The 21,384-nt window shown below is 71.1% G+C and overlaps 2 protein-coding genes across 2 annotated transcripts; both read right to left on the reverse strand.

The window, feature by feature from the left end:
• Nucleotides 1-47: 47 nt before the first annotated feature.
• FAM171A2 (family with sequence similarity 171 member A2) lies at nucleotides 48-9,340 on the reverse strand. The gene is given in 10 exon segments (XM_075523009.1): nucleotides 48-345; nucleotides 1,040-2,314; nucleotides 3,188-3,314; nucleotides 3,533-3,649; nucleotides 3,768-3,944; nucleotides 4,025-4,183; nucleotides 4,257-4,349; nucleotides 6,512-6,569; nucleotides 6,571-6,740; nucleotides 9,122-9,340. Coding segments are annotated over 10 exon segments (2,331 nt in total). The 5' UTR covers nucleotides 9,222-9,340; the 3' UTR covers nucleotides 48-290.
• A 924-nt stretch (nucleotides 9,341-10,264) lies between these two features.
• ITGA2B (integrin subunit alpha 2b) lies at nucleotides 10,265-18,737 on the reverse strand. The gene is made up of 30 exons (XM_075523144.1): nucleotides 18,555-18,737; nucleotides 18,347-18,477; nucleotides 18,170-18,267; nucleotides 17,917-18,082; nucleotides 17,791-17,840; nucleotides 17,478-17,523; nucleotides 17,157-17,285; nucleotides 17,023-17,070; nucleotides 16,740-16,783; nucleotides 16,550-16,609; nucleotides 16,091-16,143; nucleotides 15,744-15,952; nucleotides 15,385-15,567; nucleotides 15,248-15,293; nucleotides 15,050-15,154; nucleotides 14,871-14,926; nucleotides 14,619-14,770; nucleotides 13,886-13,999; nucleotides 13,089-13,159; nucleotides 12,862-13,009; nucleotides 12,622-12,714; nucleotides 12,436-12,515; nucleotides 12,242-12,322; nucleotides 12,056-12,158; nucleotides 11,822-11,974; nucleotides 11,621-11,731; nucleotides 11,351-11,464; nucleotides 11,030-11,137; nucleotides 10,828-10,950; nucleotides 10,265-10,602 (listed from the first exon to the last, which is right to left on the reverse strand). Exons 1-30 carry the CDS (start codon nucleotides 18,719-18,721, stop codon nucleotides 10,513-10,515), a joined length of 3,132 nt encoding a protein of 1,043 aa, XP_075379259.1. The 5' UTR covers nucleotides 18,722-18,737; the 3' UTR covers nucleotides 10,265-10,512.
• Between the last annotated feature and the right edge of the window lie 2,647 nt (nucleotides 18,738-21,384).

The following is a 21,384-nucleotide window of genomic DNA, read 5'->3' on the forward strand; positions in this document are numbered from 1 at the left end:
CAGGAAGCAGAGGCGGCGGGGGGGGGTCTTTTTTTTTTTTTTTTTTTTAATATATTAATGCCATCTAACGAACAGGCAGGGACGCGCAGGCAGGCGCAGGCAGCGGCTCCCTGCCCAGCCCGGCCGGGGGCAGGCGGTGCCGGGGGGGTCCCCATGTCCCCCCCACCGCCGGCCCAGCCCCCGCTGGCCCCTCTTCTTCCTCGCCACGTAGAAAACGTTTAGAAACACGATTAAAATCCAAAGCCAAGGGGGGGATGAGGCTGGGCGGGGGGACAGGGCCCCCCCGGCTCCTACGGCAGCTTGGAGGCACCACTGGCCCGGGGGGCACTGCCGGCCCCCCCCACCCTGCAGGGACACAAGCGGGGACATGCCTCAGGGCCTGGGGGGGGATACGCAGTTCTCATCATCATCCCCCCCCCCCCCCCCCCCCCCAAAAGCCAGGGAGGTGAATGGCAATGGCACGGTGGGGGGGACAGACAGGGCAGCAGGATCCATGCGGCAGAGCCCGGGGGCGGGGCGGGGGACACACAGGATAGCCGGGGGGGTCCCAGGGACACAGGTGACCAGGGGACACAGGTGACCTGGGGCTCGTCCCTCTGCCCCCTCCCCTGGCGGGGCACGGGGGGGCGGGGAGGGTACGCGACACAAGGCACGGGCAAGGTGGGTGAGAGTGGGGGACAGAATGGCGGTGGGGTGGGATGGCAGCGGTGGGACGGGACGGTGGCAGGACAGGATGACAGTGGTGGGACGGGACGGTGGCAAGATGGGACAGTGGTGGCGGGATGGTGTGGTGGGGGAGGGGACGGGGATGGGGCAGGGCAGGATGGGGGTGGGATGGGACAGCGACAAGACAGCATGGTGGGGGGATGGTTTGGGATGGTGGGGGGCTGGATGACAGCAGTGGGATGAGATGGTGGCTGGATGGGGGGTGGGCTGGGACGGCGGCAGGACAGGATGGCAGTAGCAGTCTCCCCCCCCCCGCCCCCCGGGGCCCGCAGCTCCCCCACCGCCCCCCCGGGCCAGAAGCCCCCCCACTCACTTGACGTTGAAGACCATCAGCGGCCGCTCCTCCCGCTTCTGCCAGGGGCTCTTACGGTCGCCCCCCTCGTCCCCCCCCTCGCCCGCCTCGGCCAGCGCCTCTTCCTCGGGGCTGGTCAGGGAGTCGCGGGGGGCTTCGCTGGCGCTGCTGCGGCCGCTGCCCCCCCCCCGCCGCCCCCCGCTCCCCGCCTCCAGCAAGGGGGCCAGCGAGCTGTCCTCGGGGGAGGCGGCGGGAAGGGGGGGCCGGGCCCCCCCCTCCTCCCCGCCGCCGCCCACTCCCCGCGGGAGGCGGGGGGGGGGCGCGGGGCCGGGCCCCCTCTCGCCGCCCTGCAGGTCGATGTAGGAATGCCGGACCTGGGAGGAGCGGCCGTCCAAGGAGACGAACCACGCTCTTGGGGGGGGGGGCCCCCCCAGTTCTAGTAACTGCTGCCCCGCCAGCGCCTGCAGCTCCCCGTTGAGCTGGGCCACCGCCGACCCGTCCAGCAGCACCGGGATGGCCACCGAGCCGCTGACCGGTTGGGGGGCGCGAGCCCCCCCCCAGTTTTCCCCTTCCTCAAACGGCGGCCCGGCGGACGGGGGGGGCGGGGGGGCGGCCGTCGCCGCTGTCGAGCCGGGCCCCCCGTCGGTTTCGGGGGGGCCCTCCGGCTCGCCGGGGGCCAGGCGCATGTACCGGGCGGGGATGAGGAGGGTGGGCATCACCCCCCGGTAGACGTCCTCCGGCCCCCCGCCCCGGTCCAGGGGGCCGCAGAGCAGGAGGGGCCCCGGGGGGGCCAGCGAGGGCGGGCGGGGGGGGGGCTCGGGCAGCGGGTGCTCGGTGGGCTGCGCCCCGTAGCGGGAAAACGCGGGGGGCGAGGGGGGCCGGGGGGGGAAGGCGGGGGTCCCCCGGGGATGCTCGTCCGGCGGCTGCAGCCCGTCCACCGAGCGGGCGGCCCGGAGGCCGAAGGCTTCCCCGGGGCGCCCGTAGTCCTCCGGCGCGGGGGGCTGGCGGCGGCGGGGGCCCAGGGTGCCGGCGGGGGTGCGGGGGCCGGCACGGAGCGGGGCGGGGGCCGGCGGCTGGAAGAAGTCCGGGCGGGCGGCGGGGAGGTCACGGGCGGGGGGGGGTAAACCGGGGGTGGGGAGGTCGGTGTCCCCCCCCGAGGACGCCGTCTCCAGGTGGCTGCCGCCGCAGAGGAGGTCCAGCTGGGACACCGAGGTGGCCTGGTCCCGCCGGGCGGCGTCCAGCGGCCCCGGCAGCGGCAGCTTGCGGTGCTGCGCCCGCGGCTTCAGGCACCGCCGCCTGCGGGGGGACGGCGGGGGTCACCCACGGGGGGCGGGGGTCCCCGCCCCGCCCCGCCCCACCCACCTCCACCTCCCCCACCTGCTGCAGGGTGCTGGAGGAGGGGGCTCCAGCCAGCTACAGGGCAGCGGGGGGGGGGGGGGGGGGGGGGGGGGGGGGGGGGGGGGGGCCCCCTCCAAAGCCAGCCCTAGGGCACCCGGGGGTGCTGGGCACTGGTGCCCCTCCCGCCCCCAAGCCAGCGGCATGGCGCCTGTGGGTGTCACGGGGTGGTGCCCCCCCCCCCCCAAGGCAGCTATAGGGCACCTGGGGGTGCTGGGGAGTGGTGGCCCCCCCTCGCCAAAGCAGCTATAGGGCACTCGGGGGTGCTGGGAGGTGGCGCATACCCCCCCACACACAAAGCCGGCTATAGGATGCCCAGGGCTGCCAGAAGGGTGGTGCCCCCCCATAGCCAGCTATAGGGCACCTGGGGGTGCCAGGGGGTGGTGGCTCTCCCCATTAGGGAGCTATAGGATGGTTGGGGGGGTGCCAGGCAGACAGTATCCACCCCATAGCCAGCTATAGGACACCCAGGGGTGCCAAGGGGTGCTGGCTCCCCCCATAGCCACCACCCCTTGGCACCCCTGGATGTCCTATACAGCGTATAGGGTACCCAGGGGTGCCAGGGAATGCTGGTTCCGCCCCCCCCATAGCCAGCTATAGGGCACCCAAGGGTTCCGGGCAGGCAGTGTCCCCAGCTATAGGATGCCAGGAGGTGCCAGGCAGGTGCTGCCCCCCCCGTACCCAGCTGCAGGGTGCCCAAGGGTGCCAGGCAGGCGCTGTCCCCCCTCCAAGCCGTGGTCGGGACCCCGAGGGTGGGGGGCGGGGGGTGCTGACCTGCAGTAGTAGATGAGGAGGCAGAGGAGGATGAGGACGAGCAGGGCCAACGCGCCCAGGATGGTGAGCAGGAAGATGGTGTGGTACGTGGTGATGTCCGTCACGCCCGCCGCCATCGCCACCAGCCCTGGGGGACAGTGGGGTCAGAGAGGGCACGGGCACCCCCCACCAGCGAGGGCACCCAGGGGCTGCACCCACCAGCACCCCATGGGATGGGTGTCCCTCACCCCCTCCCACCAGTCCCCCCCTTCACCCTGGGGTGCTGCCAGCCCCCAGGACAGCCCGTCCCCAGAGCCACAGGGACAGGGGGATCCAGGCTGGGGGCACCCATGGCTGTCACCCTACCTGTGCTGGGAGAGGGCAGAGCCGCTGCCCAGTATCCCAACTGGGAGGAGACGAAGGTCCAGTAGAGCTGCCGGCCTTCCTTACGGATCAGCCCCGTCCCGTTACGCACCCACAGCCCTGCAGGGAGACACAGCCGTCCCCCCCAGGTGGGCTGAGACCCCCCAGACTCATCACCCCTGCCACCACCATCCCCAGCAGGAGCCCACCCCCCCGCCACCCCCCAACCAGCACTCACCGCTCTTGGGGTCAAACCTCCAGGCCGGCACACTGGTGGCCACAACGGGCCCGGCGTCGGGGGCCAAAGGGACGGACAGATGGACGGGGCCGGCCAGCGGCACCTCCGTCCCGTTCCCGGTGAAGAGATGGACGCTGAGAGCCGCCACGGGTGCCAGCTCCAGCCAGGTGGCATTGGCTGCGGGGACAAGTGACGGGGACATGCATATGGGCGACCTCATCGGGTGTGTCCCCCAAGTCCCCCCGGTGTCCCCGTACCACTGCCGTCCTGCTCGGCCCCGAGGAAGGCGGGGAAGGCGCGGGCCAGGCTGGGGCCGGTGGCGGCGGTGAGGGACGCGGCGAGCTGGCTGTACGTGGAGCTGCGGGGCAGGCGGGCTGCCCGCCGCGGGAACTGCGCCCACGGCTGTCCCCGGGCACCTGGGGGGGGACGAGGAGGGTGGCAGCACCCAGAGGGGGTGGTGTCACCCCCCTCTCCATCCCCATCGCTCACCTGGGGATCCCAGGAGGATTTGGACCAGGTCCTCGTAGAGGATGAGGGTGGCGGGGCGCTCGGGCAGCAGGTAGAGGCTGATGGAGGCGTAGACTGCAAGGAGGGGGGGAGATGGGGGAGCCCCAACAATACCTGCCCGGCCCCCCGAGTTGGGGGGGGCTGGGGAGGAGGGGGAGGGTGGGTGCTGATGGGGAGAGGGGGGTGATGGGCCCAGCAGAGCCCAGTATCAGAGGCGGGTGGGAGGGGGAGAATAGGGCAGCAAGGGGGGGGATGGACATGGGGACAGGGACGGGGAGGGATAGGGGGTGGCAGGCAGCGGGCAGGGTGGGGGCACCCCCTGCACACCCCCATCCTTGTGCACAGCCCAGGTCTGGCGTGCCCGTGCACCTCCCTGCCCTTGCACAACCCCATCCTTGCGCAGCCCGAGCACCCTAATCTTTACACACCCCGATCCTTGCACACCCCTGCACCACCCCATCTTTGCACACCCCGATCCTTGCACACCCCTGCACCACCCCATCCTTGCACACCCTGATCCTTGCACACCCCACACGCCCCAATCCTTGCACTCCCCGATCCTCGCACACCCCCTGCACCACCCCATCCTTGCACGCCCTGATCCTTGCACACCCCATGCACCCCATCCTTGCACACCCCGATCCTTGCACACCCCACACGCCCCAATCCTTGCACTCCCCCGCCTCCCAACCCCTGTGTGCCACCGTGCCCCTGCACAGCCCCAGTCCTTGCACACCCCATGCACCCCAGTCCTTGCACAACCCCACACACCCCAGTTCGTGCACACCCCATACACCCCGATCCTTGCACACCCCCTGCACTCCTGCCTTTGCACACCCCCCGCGCCCTGATCCTTGCACACCCCCCGCCCCCCGAGTCCCTGCACGCCACCGTTCCCTTGCACACCCCCATCCCTGCGCACCCCCATCCCCCAACCTGCACCCCCAACCTTGCACGCCCCCCCTCTGAGCACTCCCACGTGTCCCACCCCCCCAGCAAGGTGACCCCATCGACGCCGCCCCGCGCTCCCACCCCGCCCCGCGATGGCCCCGGGGACGAGGGCTGGCGCCCAGCCCAGGGTGCCCCCCCGGCTCCCCCCCATGCCGGGATGGGGGGACTTCGGGGTCACCAGGACATGGCCATCCACTCCTGAAGGGTCCAGACTCCCCCCAAAGACCCCTCTGTAAGGGACCCCCTCCCCAAAAGCCCTTTGGGGTCCCCAGGGAGGGACTGGGGTCCCAGTAAGGGACTGGGGGTCCCCAATAAGGGACTGGGGGTCCTAGAAAAGGACTGGGGTCCCCAAGAAGGGATCAAGGGCCCCCAGTAAGAGATTGGAGCCCCGCCCCCCCCAAGTAAGGGAGGAATGAGGGACCCCATTAAGGGCTTGGGCCCCCCCATTAGGGATTGAGGCCCCCAGTAAGGGACCAGTTCCCCCAGTAAGGGGTCAGGGCCCCTGTAAGAGATCAGGGTCCCCCGTAAGGAACCAACTCCCACAGTGAAGACTCAGGGCCCCCCATAAGGGCTCAGAGCCCCCCAGTAAAGAGTTGGGGTCCCCCATGAGGGTGCAGAGCCCCCCAGTAAGGGATTGGAGCCCCCCATAAGGGCTCAAAGCCCCCCAGTAAGGGGTTGGGGCCCCCTGTGAGGTCTCAGAGCCCCCCAGTAAGGGACTGGGGTCCCCCATAGGGATTCAGAGCCACCTGGTAAGGGCTTGGGGCCCCCATAAGTGTTCAGAGCCCCCCAGTAAGGGGTTGGAGTCCCCAATAAGGGCTCAGAGCCCCCCCATTAAGGCATTGGGGTCTGCCATAAGGGGTCAAAGCCCCCCAGTAAGGGATTGGGCCACCCCATAAGGGCTCAGAGCCCCCCAGTAAGAGGTTGGGGTCCCCCATGAGGGTGCAGAGCCCCCCAGTAAGGGATTGGGCCACCCCATAAGGGCTCAGAGCCCCCCCAGTGAGGGATTCTGCCCCCCATAAGTGTTCAGAGCCCCCCCAGTGAGGGATTCTGCCCCCCATAAGGATTCAGAGCCCTCCGTAAGGGCTTGGGGTCCCCAATAAAGGCTCAGAGCCCCCATTAAGGCATTGGGGTCCCCCATAAGGAGTCAAAGCCCCTCAGTAAGGGATTGGGCCACCCCATAAGGGCTCAGGGTCCCCCAGTAAGGGCTTGGGGACCCTCATAAGGCTCAGAGCCCCCCAGTAAGGGATTGGGGTCCCCCATAAGAGCTGGGGGTCCCGGTCACTCACGTGGCAGCTTGTTGACACGCCAGGGGACGGAGGCGGTGACGTAGCCACGGCGGGTGGCGGGTGACGAGGACCCAGGTGCCCAGGCGGTAGGGGACGGGCAGGACGCCGGTGCCCTCGTGGTCGGTGGTGCCGGCTGCCAGCGAGCTGCGGTTACCGAAGACCTCCAGGGTGGCCTGGGCCAGCGGGGCCAGCGTCCCGCTCTCGTACACCTGCACCTTCAGCAGCACCTCTGCGGGGACACGGGTGACGTGTGGGTGCAGGCACAGGGCACCCCACAAGCCGATGGGTAGCCCCCAGCATGCCCTGCGGATGGGGTGGGGGGCACCGTCCTGGCAGGGTGGTGGGACCCATCTCAGCAGGGTGGTGGGACCCATCCCGGTGGATCGTGGCCACCACCCTGGTGGCTCACGGGCACCACCCCGGCGAGGTCACAGGTAGCGTCCCGGGGCAGCAGGCACCGTCCTGGCAGGGCTGTGGGCGCAGCCCAGCAGGACAGCGGGCACCGTCCCGGGGAGCGTGGCCGTCACCCCTGTGCCCCTCTCTGTGCCCACCCTGTGCCCCCCTGAAGCGGGTGGCCGGGGGACTTATTGCTCCAGGGTGCTGCCCCCCCACGGGTGGGTGCACCCAGTCGTGTCCCTCCCAAAATCCCCTGCAAGGGGCCAGGCAGGGCCATTCCCCCTCAGGGTGCAGCTCCCACGTGTCACAATGAGTTCGGGGGGTCTCCACCCCGGTGGGTCCCACTGGCAGCCCAGGGACGCGTCCCCACCCCAGTCCCCGATGCAGGGCAGGGACGGGGATGGCTGGGGGGGACCCCACACCCCCCGTGCCCCCGGCCCTCCCCGTGCCGGCACCATCCTGCGCATGAGCCCGCAGCCCTTGGCAGCAGGCCCGGCTCAGGCGCTGTCACCCTGGCAACGACCTCCTTCATCCCGCGGCCCCGGGCGCTTTCGGGACCCCGTGTCCCCCCCCCTTGCAGCATCCTGCCCCCCAAAAGCCCCCGCGCCACTGGGCAACCCAACCTCCCCCCCCCCCCAGATGTTGCCCAGATGTGGCAATGGGCGAGGGGAGGAATTTGCAGCAGCTGCTTCGGCGACGCGCAGGGGGGTCGGGCAGGAGGGGGAGACGGGGGGCGTCCCCCCACATACCGGGGACAGCCGGCACCCGGGGGACAGGAATGTCCCCGCGGCCACATGCCGGCCACCCGCAGCTGCCGGGGGACAGCTGGCACCAACGGCCACCCCCTGGTGTCCTCCGGAGGGGGGGCCAAGGTGCCACCCCCAGCAAGGGGGTACGGCCCCCTCCCCCCCACTCTCTGCCCCCGTGGGCACAAGCCCCCCCACCATGGCCAAGGGGTCCATAGCCTGTGGCACAGCCACCGCGGGGCATGCTGGCAGCCCCCCAGCTTCCCAGTTCCTCCCAGTATGACCCCACGGCTCCATGATGGGTGGGCGGAGGGTGCCAGGCCCTGGGGTGGGAGCGGGACCCAGGCGTCCGGCCCTGCGCCTCGTCACCGCTGCCACCCCACGGGGACGGGCACGGGTGACGCCATCTGGAGAGCTGAGCCAGCACGGGCAGGCTGGGGCCGCGGCCGTGCCAGGGTCGGGGACCCCCTCACCCCACTGCCCCCATCTCACCCCCCGGGCACGCCCTCCCCGGCACAGGGGCACTGCCAGGAGGGTTTGGGGTGCGGGTGGGGGGTCACGGGGAGCCACGGGGACCCCGAAGTGGTGCGCTGCACCCCAAGGCCCACCCTGCCTGCCAGGAGCGGGCAGAGGTGCCTGCAATGGGGTGACAGCCGCACCGCGCCCAGGATGCCCCCCACCATCCCGCACCCCCGGGTGCCGCTCAGGACCCCCACCCACCCACCCTCCCTCCTGTACTCCCTGGCCTGGGACCCACCCACCGTGTGGCATCCCCCGGTGCTGCCCAGGACCCCCACCCACCATCCTGCACCCCCAAGCTGTGTCCACGACCACCACCCACCCTCCTGCACCCCGCGGCCTGGGACCCCCACCCAACCTCCTGCACCCTCAAGCTCTGCCCCCACCCACCTTCCTTCACCCCCTGGCCCGCGACCCCCACCCATCATGTTGCACCCGCTGGCGCTGCCCAGGACCCCCACCCACCCTCCTGCACCCCGTGGCCTGAGACCTCCCCCACCCTCCTGCACCCCCAAGCTCTGTCCACGACCCCCACCCACCCGGCCGCACCCCCGGGCACTGCCCAGGACCCCCACCCACCCTCCTGCGCCCGCAGGCCCTCCCCAGGACCCCCACCCAGCACCCTATGCCCGCCGGTGCCCAGAACCGCCCGGGGAGGGGGGAGACGGACGGTCAGACGGGGGTGGGTGGGGGGGGGCAGACAGACAGACAGACAGCCGGGGACCGCCGGCCGGCCGGCCGGCCGGGGCGGGGACAGACGGACGGCCAGCCGGGGGGGCGGGCACGGGGGGGGGGGGGGCCCGTCCCCGGCGGGAGGGGGGTCAGGCCGGCGGGGATGGGGGGCTGGAGGGGCCGGCGGGGGTCGGGGCGGGGGTCGGGGCGGGTCGGGGCGGGGGCGGGCGCCTCCCCCCCCGCCGCCCGCCGCCCCCCACACAAAGGCCGCTCTCACCGTGCGCTCCCGGCTCCGCCGCGCCCCGCGCCCGCCGCCCGCCCGCGGCCACCAGCAGCAGCAGCACCGGCAGCGGCGGCAGGAGGCGGCGGGGCCGCATGGTCGCTCCGCGCCGTTACCCCGCCATGCCCGGCCCGCCCGGCCCGGCCCGCTCCGTTACCCCGCCGCCGCCGCCGCCGCCGCCGCGGGGACCGGGCTCCACCTGCCGGAGCCGCCGGGCACGGCCGCCCGCCCCGCCCCGGCCCGGCCCCCACCCCCGGCACCGCCCCGGACCCCCGGACCCACCCCCGGGACCGCCCCGAGCTGCGGGACCGGCACTCGGGACCGGCACCGGCGTCCCGGGACCCACCCCCGGTACCGCATCGGCATCCCGGGGCTGACCCCGGTACCGGCACCGGTGTCCCGGGACCCACCCCCGGTACCGCATCGGCATCCCGGCGCTGACCCCGGTACCGGCCCCCGGTACCGCACCGGCAAACCGGCACTGACCCCGGTACCAGCACTGACCCCGGTACGGCACCGGCATCCCAGGACAGACCCTCACTACCGGTACCGGCACCCCGGGGCTGACCCCGGTACCAGCACCGACACCCAGCATCAGCACCAACCCCCCCGGCACTGGCACCGGCCCCCGGTACCGGCACTGACCCCCGGTACCACAGCAGCATCCCGGCCCTAACGCCCCCCCCACCGGCACCCCCGATCTGACCCCCCAGCACCACACCAGCACCCCGGCACCAACCACCCCGGTACCGACCCCCCAGCACTGCACCAGCCCCCCGGGACTGACCCCCGGTACCGGCACCGGCCCCCTGGGACTGACCCCTGGCACTGGCACCCCAACACCGCCCACCTCCCCCCATCCCGACCCCCCCCGGTATCTGCCCCTCCCCTCCGACCCCCATTTCCTGACCCCAGCACCCCCTGCCCCCCCCGGCCCCTCCCGCCCCCCAGCACCCACCCGCCAGGCCTGTGCGGAGGCACACAGGCCCCTGGGGCACCCCAAAAGGCACCCGGAGGTCCCCAAAAGGCACCTCCTGTCCCTCTTCGCCCCCACATGTGTCCTGTCCCCTCCCCAGGCCCCCCCATGGCACAGGTCCTGGGGGAGGACACCCCCACGTCACCCCACGGGAACCACCACGGTGCCAGGCAGAGATTTATTGCCCAGGGGCAGCAGTGGGGTGCTGGACCCCACAGGCACCCAGGGGTGCTGGGGCCATGGGAGTTGGGACATGGGTGCTGCGTACCATGGGCACCCAGGGGTGCTGGGGACATGGGGGCTGGGATGGGGGTGCTGCGCCCCACTGGCACCCGAGGGTGCGGGGGACATGGGGGCTGGGATGGGGGACGCGCCATGGGGCGGGGGTGCAGGGAGACCCCGGGGCACCCCGCTAGCCCTGGGCACCCCCCGGCTCCTGCTTGGGCGCCAGCTCCTGCATGTCCTCCTCGGTGGGCGGCCGCGTCCTTTTGAAGAAACCCGCCTGGAAGAGGGACACGGTGACAGCCCGGCCCCAGGGGACCCCATGGCATCACCCCCAGGGGACCCCATGGCATCACCCCAGGTGCTGCCCCCCACCCTGTGCCCCCACCCCCCAGGGCTGGGTCTCCCATTTCATGGGTCCCTCCAGTGCCATCAGGGTCCCACCACCATGGGGGGGTGTCACCGGTGTCCCCAGTGTCCCTGTGTCCCCCCTCCGCCCACTCACCTTCCACATGAGGAGGATGAGGAGGGTGAGGAGCAGGAGCCCAGCAAGGACCCCCAGCACCACCCACCACACCGGCACGGCCCCCTCACCCCCGGGGCTGGCGCGCACCACCTCGGTGACAGCCTGCGGAGGGACAGATGGGTGACACTGCCGCCATCACAGCCTGTCCCTGTGTCCGTCCCCCCACCTGTGCCAGCCCTACCGTGGCCTCCCCGGAGGGCAGGACGTGGGGCCGGACGCGGTAGGGCATGGCCGAGGTGTTGAACCAGGCTCGCGACTGAATGAGGAACTGCTTCAGGAGGTGCTCCCGCTGGGGACGGACATGGGGACACGTGGGGACACGTGGGGGACACACAGGGACATGGTGTCAGGGGTGCTGGCAGCCAATGGGGCACCCATGACCCCACACTGGGCGTCCCCAGGGCCGCTCTCTGCAGGTCCCTGGGGACCACCGTGCAGGAGGGGGCATGAGGGGGACACCCTGGGGACACAGTGCCACCCTGTCCCCAACAGGGGACAATACCTGCTGCAGGGTGTCCATCCAGAGCAGGGCTCGGACGCTCACCAGCACCCGCTGGTCCTTGGCCAGGCTGGGCACCCAGCAGGCGATGCCCACGCACGTGGCGTTGCTGCAGTCCTGCGGGACACGGCAGGCGTCACCCTGACACCCACCCCGGCGCCCCGGGGGGACACGGCGGGCGTCACCCTGACACCCACCCCGGCGCCCCGGGGCGCACGCCCCCAGCCCCCACACCCATCATGGGCTGCAGGTCCCCGGGGAGCGCCCGCTCACCACGGGGATGGGCTCCTCCAGCCCGGCACCTGGCGGCTCCTCCACCTCCCTGCGGTCCCGCTGGTGGGTGCCATTTCGGGGTGCTGCGCCCGTGGGCCGGGGGATCTCCAGCTGGAAGGAGATAAGGGGGGGGGGGGGAACCCACCTTGGCACCCACGCAGCGCCCAGCGGGTGGGTGCCGGTCCCCAGGCAGCACCCTACCTGCTCGGCGTTGAGGCCGGGCGGGTTGGTGCAGCTCATGCCCCCCTCGGTGCCCAGCTCCAGCAGGTAGAGCAGGATGCGGCCGCCCAGCTGGCTGGGGACGGCGAGGCGCAGGGTGACCCCGCTGATGGTGCTGGGACCCTTGTTGTGGAGCTGCGGGAGGACAGTGAGGTGACACCGGGGAGGGGACAGGGGAGGGCAGTGCCCTGGGCACCCATGGGTGCAGCACCCTACCTGGTAGACGTGCTCCACCTTGATGCCGTGGTCCTCAAGCCGCCGGCTGCCCTCCACCCTGTGCCAGCTCGCGGGCAGCACCGTGGTGGCAGGCAGGGAGTTGCTGGCAGGAGAGGGGGGTCAGTGTCCCCCTGTGGACCCCCGGTCTCCCCGTCAGTGTCCCCCCATGCCCCCCCAGACCCTCACCCTCGCAGCTCCATCACCGCCTGCGCCTCCACGGGCACCGTCACCGTCACCGACGCGTTGGTGGGGCTGGGGCTGTTCTTGCTGCAGGGACACGGTGGGGTAAGTCTGGGGACACACTGAGGCCACCAAGTCCCGGGTGCCCGGGTCCCAACAGTGGGCAGGGGATGGGGGACAGGGGCATGGCACGGTGTCACCTCCGCAGCTGGAGCTGGAAGGTGATGGCATCACCCATGTCCTCCAGCCCGGACACGCTCAGCTCCATGTCCACGGTAATCTGGGGGGGGAGTGGGAGGGAGCGCGGGTGACCTACCACCAGAGGCCGTGCCCAGCCCCGACGCTAGGGTGATGGGCTCAGCGGGGGAGACCCCGCATCCCCTTACCCGGGCGCCCGCTTTCATGGGGTTGCCCAACTCGCAGAGCACCACGTGGCTCCCGTTCTCCTTCCTGGGGTTGCAGCTCAGCTTCTCCTGCCCCTACAGGGTGGGGACACGGGGGGGGGTGACACACCCTGGACCCCCCCATGCACCAACCACCCTGGGGGCCCACACGAAGGGTGATGGCCACCAAGGGCAGCGTTTGAGCCACGGGGCGCCCCTGGCACCCCGACGCCGGGCACCCACCAGGATGCTGCTGCGGGCCGCCTGGTAGTGGGTGCCGGGGGGCAGCTGCACCCACAGCTCGGCCTCGAAGGCGCCTTCGCCCGTGTTGCTGGCGTCGGCGCGCAGGCGCAGCACGGCCTCGGCCCCGATGAGCAGGCGCCTGCTGGGCCTTGGCGGGGAACACGGGGACAGGGCTGAGCACCGCGGGGTGACACCGGGCACCCACCCTCGCCCACTCGGGTGCTCACGTGTCAGCGGCCAGGTGGAGGTCGGGGACGCAGAGGTTGTCCTCGCCGCAGTCCTCCAGTATGATGTGGGTCTGGGGGGGAGGGAGGGGACGGGGGGAGACAGGGGGACGGGGGGGGGTGCGGGATGGGGAGTCGTTGGGGACAACAGGAGGTACAGAGGGGACATCCCGGGGAGGTGTTGGGGACAGCAGGGAGGGTAGGGGCAGATCCCAGGGGGAGACTGGGGACAGTGGGGGGTACAAAGGGGACAACCCAGGGAGAGACTGGGGACAGTGGGGCATACTGGGGGCACATCCAAGGGAGGGACTGGGGTCAGTGGGGGGTACTGGGAGGACACCCCAAGGAGGGAGCAGGGAGAGCAGGGGGGACATCCCAGGGAGGGACTGGGGACAGGAGGGTGGGCACAGAGGCTTGGGCAGGGGGAACACGGGAGCAACTGGGAGCAACGGGGCAGGGAGCAACTGGGGACAGCAGGGAGGATAGGGGACACATCTCAGAGGGGTACTGGGGACAGTGGGGGGGACTGGAGGGACAGCCTGAGGACTGATTGGGGACAGGGGGGCGGGCAGGAGGGACATCGTGCAGAGACGCTGGGGACAGCAGGGAGGGCAGGGGCTATGTCCCAGGGAGGGGTTGGGGACACTGGGGACGGGTTGGGGACCGTGGGGCCCGAGCACAGCAGTGGCAGCGGGTGCCCCGGGGTGGGGGCACCCACAGGTGCCCTGGCCCAGCCATGGGACGTGCCCACCCCGGGGCACCGCAACGACGTCCCCAGCTCAGCCACGTCCCCCTCCTACCTGCGCCTGCACCAGGGTGTCCCCGTAGAGCACCAGCCCCGGGGCCCCCCCGGGCAGCGCCAGGCTCAGGCTCAGGGCGACCGGGCTCAGCTTGTCCTTGAAGTCGGCCTCGTCCTGGGGCACCCGTGGGCAGAGCACCCCGGTGGGCACCCCACGCCCACCGCGCCCCAGGGCCCCCACCCACCCACCCGGGCTGGGGACGCCGCTGTCCCCATCCCTGTCCCCCGCCCTCCCAGGCTGGGGACAATGCTGTCCCCATCCCTGTCCCCATCCCAGCTGGAGATGCCACTGTCCCCATCCCTGTCCCCCACCCTCCCAGGCTGGGGACGCTGCTGTCCCCATCCCAGCTGGAGATGCCACTGTCCCCATCCCTGTCCCCCAGCCTCCCAGGCTGGGGACGACGCTGTCCCCATCCCTGTCCCCATGCCGGCTGGAGATGCCACTGTCCCCATCCCCCAGTCTCCTGGGCTGGGAATGCCACTGTCCCCATCCCTGTCCCCCACCCTCCCAGGCTGGGGACAATGCTGTCCCCCTCCCTGTCCCCATCCCAGCTGGAGATGCCACTGTCCCCATCCCTGTCCCCCACCCTCCCAGGCTGGGGACAATGCTGTCCCCATCCCTGTCCCCATCCCAGCTGGAGATGCCACTGTCCCCATCCCTGTCCACCACCCTCCTTGGGCTGGGGATGCCACTGTCCCCACCCCTGCCAGCCCGCGCTGGCACCGTCCCGTACCCGCAGGTAGGCGGTGAGGTTGTGGCACAGGGGGGGTGTCCCCGGGGCCAGCGTCAGCGCCTCGTGCCAGGACGGCTGGTGGCCCTGCAGCAGCAGGACCCTCCGGGACAGCCTGGGCTTCAGCCGGTCCAGCTGCAGCTCAGCGTCGAGGCCTGGCAGGGCACAGCGGGCAGGGGGGCATGGCACCGGTGCCACCCCTGGTGACACCCTGGCGGTGCCCCTTGTCCCCCCCCGGGTGACGCCGGCACTCACGGATGCTCTGGGGGATGTGCTGGCCCGTCACGCTGACACACAGCACCACGGGGAAGCTGCGAGGGAGACAGCACCCAGGGGTGCTCAGGGACCTGCTGCTGTCCCCGGGGTGATGTCCCCACACTGGTGGTGTCCCCACGGCAGCGTCCCCATGGCAGTGTCCCCACCACATGGCTCACCAGCTGACACGGGCGCCGGAGCCAGGCAGGACACAGTCCAGGAGCTCAGGGTTCAGCCCATCGGGGACACTCAGCTGCGTCCGGGCCACCACCACGGGCTGTCCCCTGGGACATGGGGACAGAGCTGAGGTGCCAGGGGACCCGGGCCGGGAGCCCCCGGTCCGTGCTGCCACCAGAGCCAGTGGGACGGGCACTCACCGGTACACGGCCACCTTGGCTGCCTCGTAAGCCCCCACCAGCAGATCTGCGGGGACAAGCAGGGGGTCGGTGACGGGGTGGGTGGCACCAGGGTGGCACCGGGGTGGCACGGTGGTGGCCATGTGGCGGGGCCGTACCCGGGTAGCCGTTGCCGTCCAGGTCGGTGGCACCACGCAGGGCGAAGCCGAAGGCGGCTGGGCCGGGGAAGGGGCTGTCGAGGCGCTGGGTGGGCACCGGCATCAAACCCTCACTCTGCCCGCGGAAGATGAAGACCTGCCCGCTGCCACCGTCACCCCCCAACGGGGCGCCCACGGCCACGTCTGGGGACACGGGGGACGTAAGCACCCATCAGGTGCCCCATCCCGGCACAGCCACCCGCCCGGGTGCTCCTGCCTCGGTTTCCCCAATGGTTTAGATCCATTTAGATCCCGTTGGGGGTGGCAGATCCCCTGGCAGAGCCCCCCCTCCCCACCCCCCCGTGCCAGGCCGGTGTTACCGCCGTAGCCGTCCTTGTCCAGGTCCCCGAGGCTGGCGATGGCGGCGGCGAAGCGGCCGTAGGGGTGGGTGCCCGTCAGGGTCTGGGGGGGCCGGGCAAGGGGCCGCTGCCCCCCCCCGAGGTAGAGGTAGAGGCGCCCCACCTCACTGCGCTGGCCGTCGGGGCGCCGGGCCATGTACAGGGGGGCACCCACCAGCACGTCGTCCCGCCTGCGCCCGGCACGGGGGTCAGGGTCAGGGCCCCCAGGTTTGGGGAGTGGTGGCACCCAGGGGTGTGTCAGGCAGGGGGCAGCACCCTAGGGTGCCCCCATGGGGGCTGGGGGGGGGGGGGACAGTCCCAGCTCTCACCCGTCCCCATCGACGTCAGCCACGGCCACCGTGTGCCCGAAGTACGATGCCACCTGGAAAGGGGCAGGGTGAGGGGAGGGTGGGGGCTGTGCCAGGGGCACCGTGGGGTGCGCTGGGTGCTGGGGGTGGTGGGGGGGCAGATGGGTGCTGGGGGTGATGGGGGATGCTGGGGAGCTATGGGGTGGGGGTGCAGGGGTGCTGTGGAGCACCAGGGGTGCAGCTGGGTGCTGTGGGGTGACGGGCGATGGGCAGGGTGGCAGTGGGCACCGGGGAGCCCCGGGGTGCTGGAAGGGGGCAGCGGGGTAAGGGGGAGCAGTGGAACAGGCACTGGGGGTGATGGGGCGGTGGGGCAGGGTGCTGGGGGTGCTGGGGGGCGCTGGCACACGGGGGAAGGGTGCTGTGGGGTGTCAGGGCAGTGGGGCAGGGTGCTGTGGGTGCCGGCACAGGGCGGGGGGGTACCTGCTCACTGGCGATGCCCCGCAGCTGGCGCATGGTCACCCCGAAACTGAAAATCTCCACCTGCCCAGAGCAGCGTCAGGCCCCGGCCCCATCCCCACCCCAGGGTGCCCCCCCAGGGTGCCCGGCCACAGCGGTGTCCCCACCACCCGGCATCCCCACAGCCGGGCAGCGGGCACCCGACACCACTCACCTCGCCCCTCGTGTTGCTCTTGTTGGGGACCCCCACCACGTACTCTGCGGGGGACGAGAGCCCTGAGTGCCCCCGCCGTGGCATTGGGGTGGGCACGGGGGCACGGGGATACCCCCGGCACTGCAGTGGGCACGGGGGCACGGAGATGGACAGGACTCCGGAGATGGCACAACCCGTGCCCCAGGGCCCTTGGGAGGGGAGGGCACCCTGGAGCCCAGGGGTGCCCAGGGCCTGTGTCCCACCCCCCTCAGGTGGCCCCGGCTCCAGACCCACCCGGTCGTACCTTTGGTTTTGGGATCGTCATCAAACTCGCCCACGGCCACCGAGTACCCTGCAGGGAGGCGGGCACCGGTGACCCCTGCCATGCCCTGGCACGAGCCGGCTACGGGGCCGGGCTGCCCCACGCCCACTGCTCACCCAGGTACGCGTCCTCATAGTCCCTGGACACCGAGTCCTCCGTGGGACGCCCCGGGCGCTCCGGCCACAGCAGGGACTTGCCGTGGAAGCGGGTGAGGATGGCGTCCACCTCCACTGAGTACAGGAGCCCTAGGGGACACCGGGGCGGGCGCCAGCGCTGACAGGGCACCCTCTGGCACCCGCCCCGGGCTGCCAGTGCCACCGCGGGTGGCACCTACGGGGGTCCCCCGTCCCGGGTGCCCTCCTCCCGCCGTGCCCACCCAAAGGTGAGGACCCCGGCACTGGCCAGCCCGAGTGGCAGTGCCCGGCGGCAGGACTCACCCATGAAGTAGTACCCGCCGGGGGCACCCAGCACCAGCGTGCCGTCCTGCGGGACGAGCTGGCGTCAGCATCCGCCCTGGGGCACCCCCTCCCTGGCATCTCCCACCCTGACATCCCCCACCCCGGCATCCCCACCCGAGCATCCCCATCCCGGCATCCCCATCCCAGCATCCCCCACCCTGGCATCCCCAACCCAACACCCACACCCAGGTACCGTCCCGGCCACACTCTGCATCCCCAGCGGCATCCCCGCGGGCATCCCCGGGGGCACCCCGGGCACGCCAGCCCCAAGCACCCCAAGCACCCATCTCACCGGGGTGACGGCTGCACTGAAGCCAATCTCGCAGTAGCGCTTGTCGTAGGCTGCGGGCACAGGGCAGGGTCAGACCCACCAGGGGTGGGGGGCACCCACCACCCCCACCCACCCACCTGCCCTCACCGTAGTGGCTCTCGTGGTAGGCGCTGGCCATGAGCTGATCGCGGCAGGGCGAGTACCAGGCGACGCGCCGCAGCCCGGGGGCAGCCACGAAGCAGGTGCCCGTTGGGGTGCGGAAAGCCTCGTGCTGCACGTCCATCACGTTCCAGTGCTGCAGTGGGGCGCAGGCCTGGGGACGGGGACGGGAACGGGGACAGGGTGGGTGCCCACCTCGCCGCCACCCCAGGGTGCCCACGCGGCCGCCCGGTGCACCCACCACCAGTTTGCCGTCCCAGCTGGTGACGGACGCCCCCAGCCACTGGTGCGACTTGTAGGTGTAGAGCTTCAAGGTGTTTTGGGTCTCGGTCTCATCCCCTGGGGGAGCGGGAGAGGGGGAGCGTGCCAGGCCAGCGGCCTCCCCACGCCCCCCCATCATCCCACGGCACCCACGCACCCGCAGTGTCGATGGGGAGGGGGTGGCAGGGGGTCTCTCCGGGGGGCCAGGAGCAGAGGAAGATAGCGCCAGGCTGAGCCACGCCGGGCTGGGAGGTGTTGGCGTGGGGTGCCCCCACCACCACGCTGGGCCTGGGGTGGGCAGAGAGAGCGTCGGGGTGGGGGCAATGGGTGCCGTGCCCGGCCCCGGCCCCCTGCTGTCTCCCTACCTGCCCTCGGACGTGTGGAAATCCAGGGCGAAGCCGAAATAGCTGCCGGGGGGTCCCTCGTACACGGTGGGGGGGTCCTGGAGGAGCCCCAGGGCGGGGGCCGAGCGCAGCCCCCCGAGCAGCAGCAGGGCCCGGAGCAGGGCAGCAGCAGCGGCGGCGGCCCCCATCGCCTCCCCGAAATGCGGCCGGGGCACAGCCCCTCCGGGCGCTTCCCCTGCTTATCTCGGGGGACGCAGCTGGGGACGGCGCGGCGGGGACGGGGGACGCAGGAAGGGCCCCCCCGCACGGAAGGGCCCCCCCGCACGCACAGCCGCTCCTGCCAGGGAGCCAAAGGGGTACGGGGGTGCGGGGGGGGGGACGCGCTGCTTTCGGCCGGGGGACGGAGGAGCCCGGCGCGGCTGGCGGAGCAGGGCAGGAGGTGGCAGTGCCACCGGGGGACACGGTGAGGGGCTGGGGGGACGCTGCCGTGGCGGGAAGTGGCACGACAGCCTGCGCCCACCACCCTCCGTCCGCCGGAGGCCGGGGCCGAATCCAGCCCACCGCGGGGTGCCTATCTCGGGGTGCAGGCAGCCGCAGCCCCGCCAGCGGAAGCGCGGGGGGCGGGGGGGGGGGGGGACAGAGGGGCACAGAGGCCCCATCCGTCGCCCCCCGAAGTCCCCTCCGCAGCCAGACGGAGCAGACAGGGGGTGGGGGACGCCTGGCTCCCCACTGTCCCCCCACCAGTACTGGACATCGCCACCAATCTGTCTCCCGTTCCCCAGGGCAGGGACACCCCAAAACCCTCCCTGGGGAGGGAGTGGGGCCGGGGCAGCCCAGCTGCCGAGCACCGGCGCTTTGCAGGGAAACGGCTCCGGCGGGGGGACCGGTGCCAGCGCGGGGGGACAGCCCGCAGCCAAGCGAACAAGGGGGCTCCTTGTCCCCGGCGGAGCAGAAGGTGCCCCGGCATGCCAAGCCGGGTCTCGGGTGGCTGCTGGGGCCCAGCCCTGCAGCGACGGCCGCTGCTTGGCCGAACCCACGTGTCCCTTTCGGCTTAACCCACTTGCGGAGTTAATTTAAACGCGCTTAATTAAGGCCACTCAAGCGGCCGGGGGCTCCTTTTGCCCACCCGGAGCCGGTGGCAGGGAGAGGCACCGGAGCGTCTCGCCGTGAGCCAGCCCCCCATGTGGAAACAGGGTTTTCATCCTTTTAATCCACGCTGAGGCTGCGGGTGGGAAGCGAGGCAGGGACCACGGGGGCCGGGGCTCCCCGGGGGGCGCGGGGTGGCCCCAGCAGCGCCCGAGCGGCACCTCGGCCCCCGAGGGGGAGGCGGCCCCCGGCGCGGGGTCTGCACCCGCCCTCGGGAGCAGCCGGGAGGCAGCTCCGGGCTCTTGGCTGCCGTGGGGTGGCTGCAATCGGAAACCGGTGGGATTTGCCCAAAGCTGGGGCTGAGCCCGGGCCGTCGGGCTCTGAAGATTGGGGAGGGTTCAGCTGAGCCCGGCCCAGCTCCATGCCCCTGGCAGAACTTGCTGCGCACAGGGGTCTGCACTGAGGGGCAGCTGCTGCTCTTCGGGAGGTCTCTTCCCAGGCTGGCAGCAGCGAGCATCCAAACCCAGCTGAAACCCACACCAGAATGCTTTATGCAAATATATTTCTTTCCTCCATCAAATTACTTAATTTCCTGTTTCTTGCAACACTTCCACGTTGTCATTCATCCAGCCAACCAGTTCCAGGGTCACCCGAAAGTCCTGCACTTGGGCCACAGCAACCCCATGCAACGCTACAGGCTTGGGGAAGAGTGGCTGGAAAGCTGCCAGGCAGAAAAGGACCTGGGGGTGTTGGTTGACAGCCGGCTGAACACGAGCCAGCAGTGTGCCCAGGTGGCCAAGAAAGCCAATGGCATCCTGGCTTGTGTCAGCAATAGCGTGGCCAGCAGGAGCAGGGCAGTGATCGTCCCCTGTACTGGGCACTGGTGAGGCCGCACCTCGAATGCTGTGTTCAGTGTTGGGCCCCTCACTCCCAGAGAGACATTGAGGGGCTGGAGCGTGTCCAGAGAAGGGCAACGGAGCTGGGGAAGGGTCTGGAGCACAAGGCTGATGGGGAGCGGCTGAGGGACCTGGGGTTGTTCAGCCTGGAGAAAAGGAGGCTGAGGGGAGACCTCATCGCTCTCTACAACTGCCTGAAAGGAGGGGGTAGAGAGGTGGGGTCGGTCTCTTCTCCCAGGTAACAAGTGATGGGATGAGAGGAAATGGCCTCAAGTTGCACCAGGGGAGGTTTAGATTGGATATTAGGAAATTTTTCTTTACTGAAAGGGTTGTCCAGCATTGGAACAGGCTGCCCAGAGAGGTGGTGGAGTCACCATCCCTGGAGGAGTTCAAAAAACGTGTAAACATGGCGCTTCAGGACATGGTTTAGCAGGCATGGTGGTGTTGGGTTGACGGTTGGACTAGATGATCCTAGAGATCTTTTCCAACCTTAATGATTCTATAGAAGAGGACAGCCCAGGCAAAGGCAGGTTGCATCCTGTACCCCAACCCTGGCAACATTCAGGGCTTTGAATTTTTCTCCTTTAACCAAATCAGGACCTTTAGTTAAGAAAGCAGAGGCTGGTGCTCCTCACCATGAGCAATCGCCTCCTCCGACACTCATTCAGGCTTGCAAAGGCCAGGTGCGACCACCAAAGCAGCAGCAGCCCCAGGGCTGGAGAGGGGCACGGCAGGCAATCCCCGATGCCACAGACCCAGACAAGCCAGAAGCTGCTCAACCACCAGCTTCAGAGGTGACCACGGTGGTGGCAGAAGCAGGCCCGCCCCAGCTGCCCGCTCTGCCTTCTGCTGGGGGTTAGTGCCACCTC

This window comes from Mycteria americana, chromosome 22 (genome assembly GCF_035582795.1).
Source record: "Mycteria americana isolate JAX WOST 10 ecotype Jacksonville Zoo and Gardens chromosome 22, USCA_MyAme_1.0, whole genome shotgun sequence".
Classification (NCBI taxonomy): domain Eukaryota; kingdom Metazoa; phylum Chordata; class Aves; order Ciconiiformes; family Ciconiidae; genus Mycteria; species Mycteria americana.

Excerpts from the sequence above, each read along its gene's own strand:
- ITGA2B (XM_075523144.1), bottom strand. The coding sequence starts at position 18,721 with ATGGGGGCCGCCGCCGCTGCTGCTGCCCTGCTCCGGGCCCTGCTGCTG. Across the intron at positions 17,841-17,916 it reads CTACCACGAGAGCCACTACG|CCTACGACAAGCGCTACTGC; the intron begins GTGAGGGCAGGT and ends CTGTGCCCGCAG. Across the intron at positions 16,610-16,739 it reads AGAGCAACACGAGGGGCGAG|GTGGAGATTTTCAGTTTCGG; the intron begins GTGAGTGGTGTC and ends TGCTCTGGGCAG.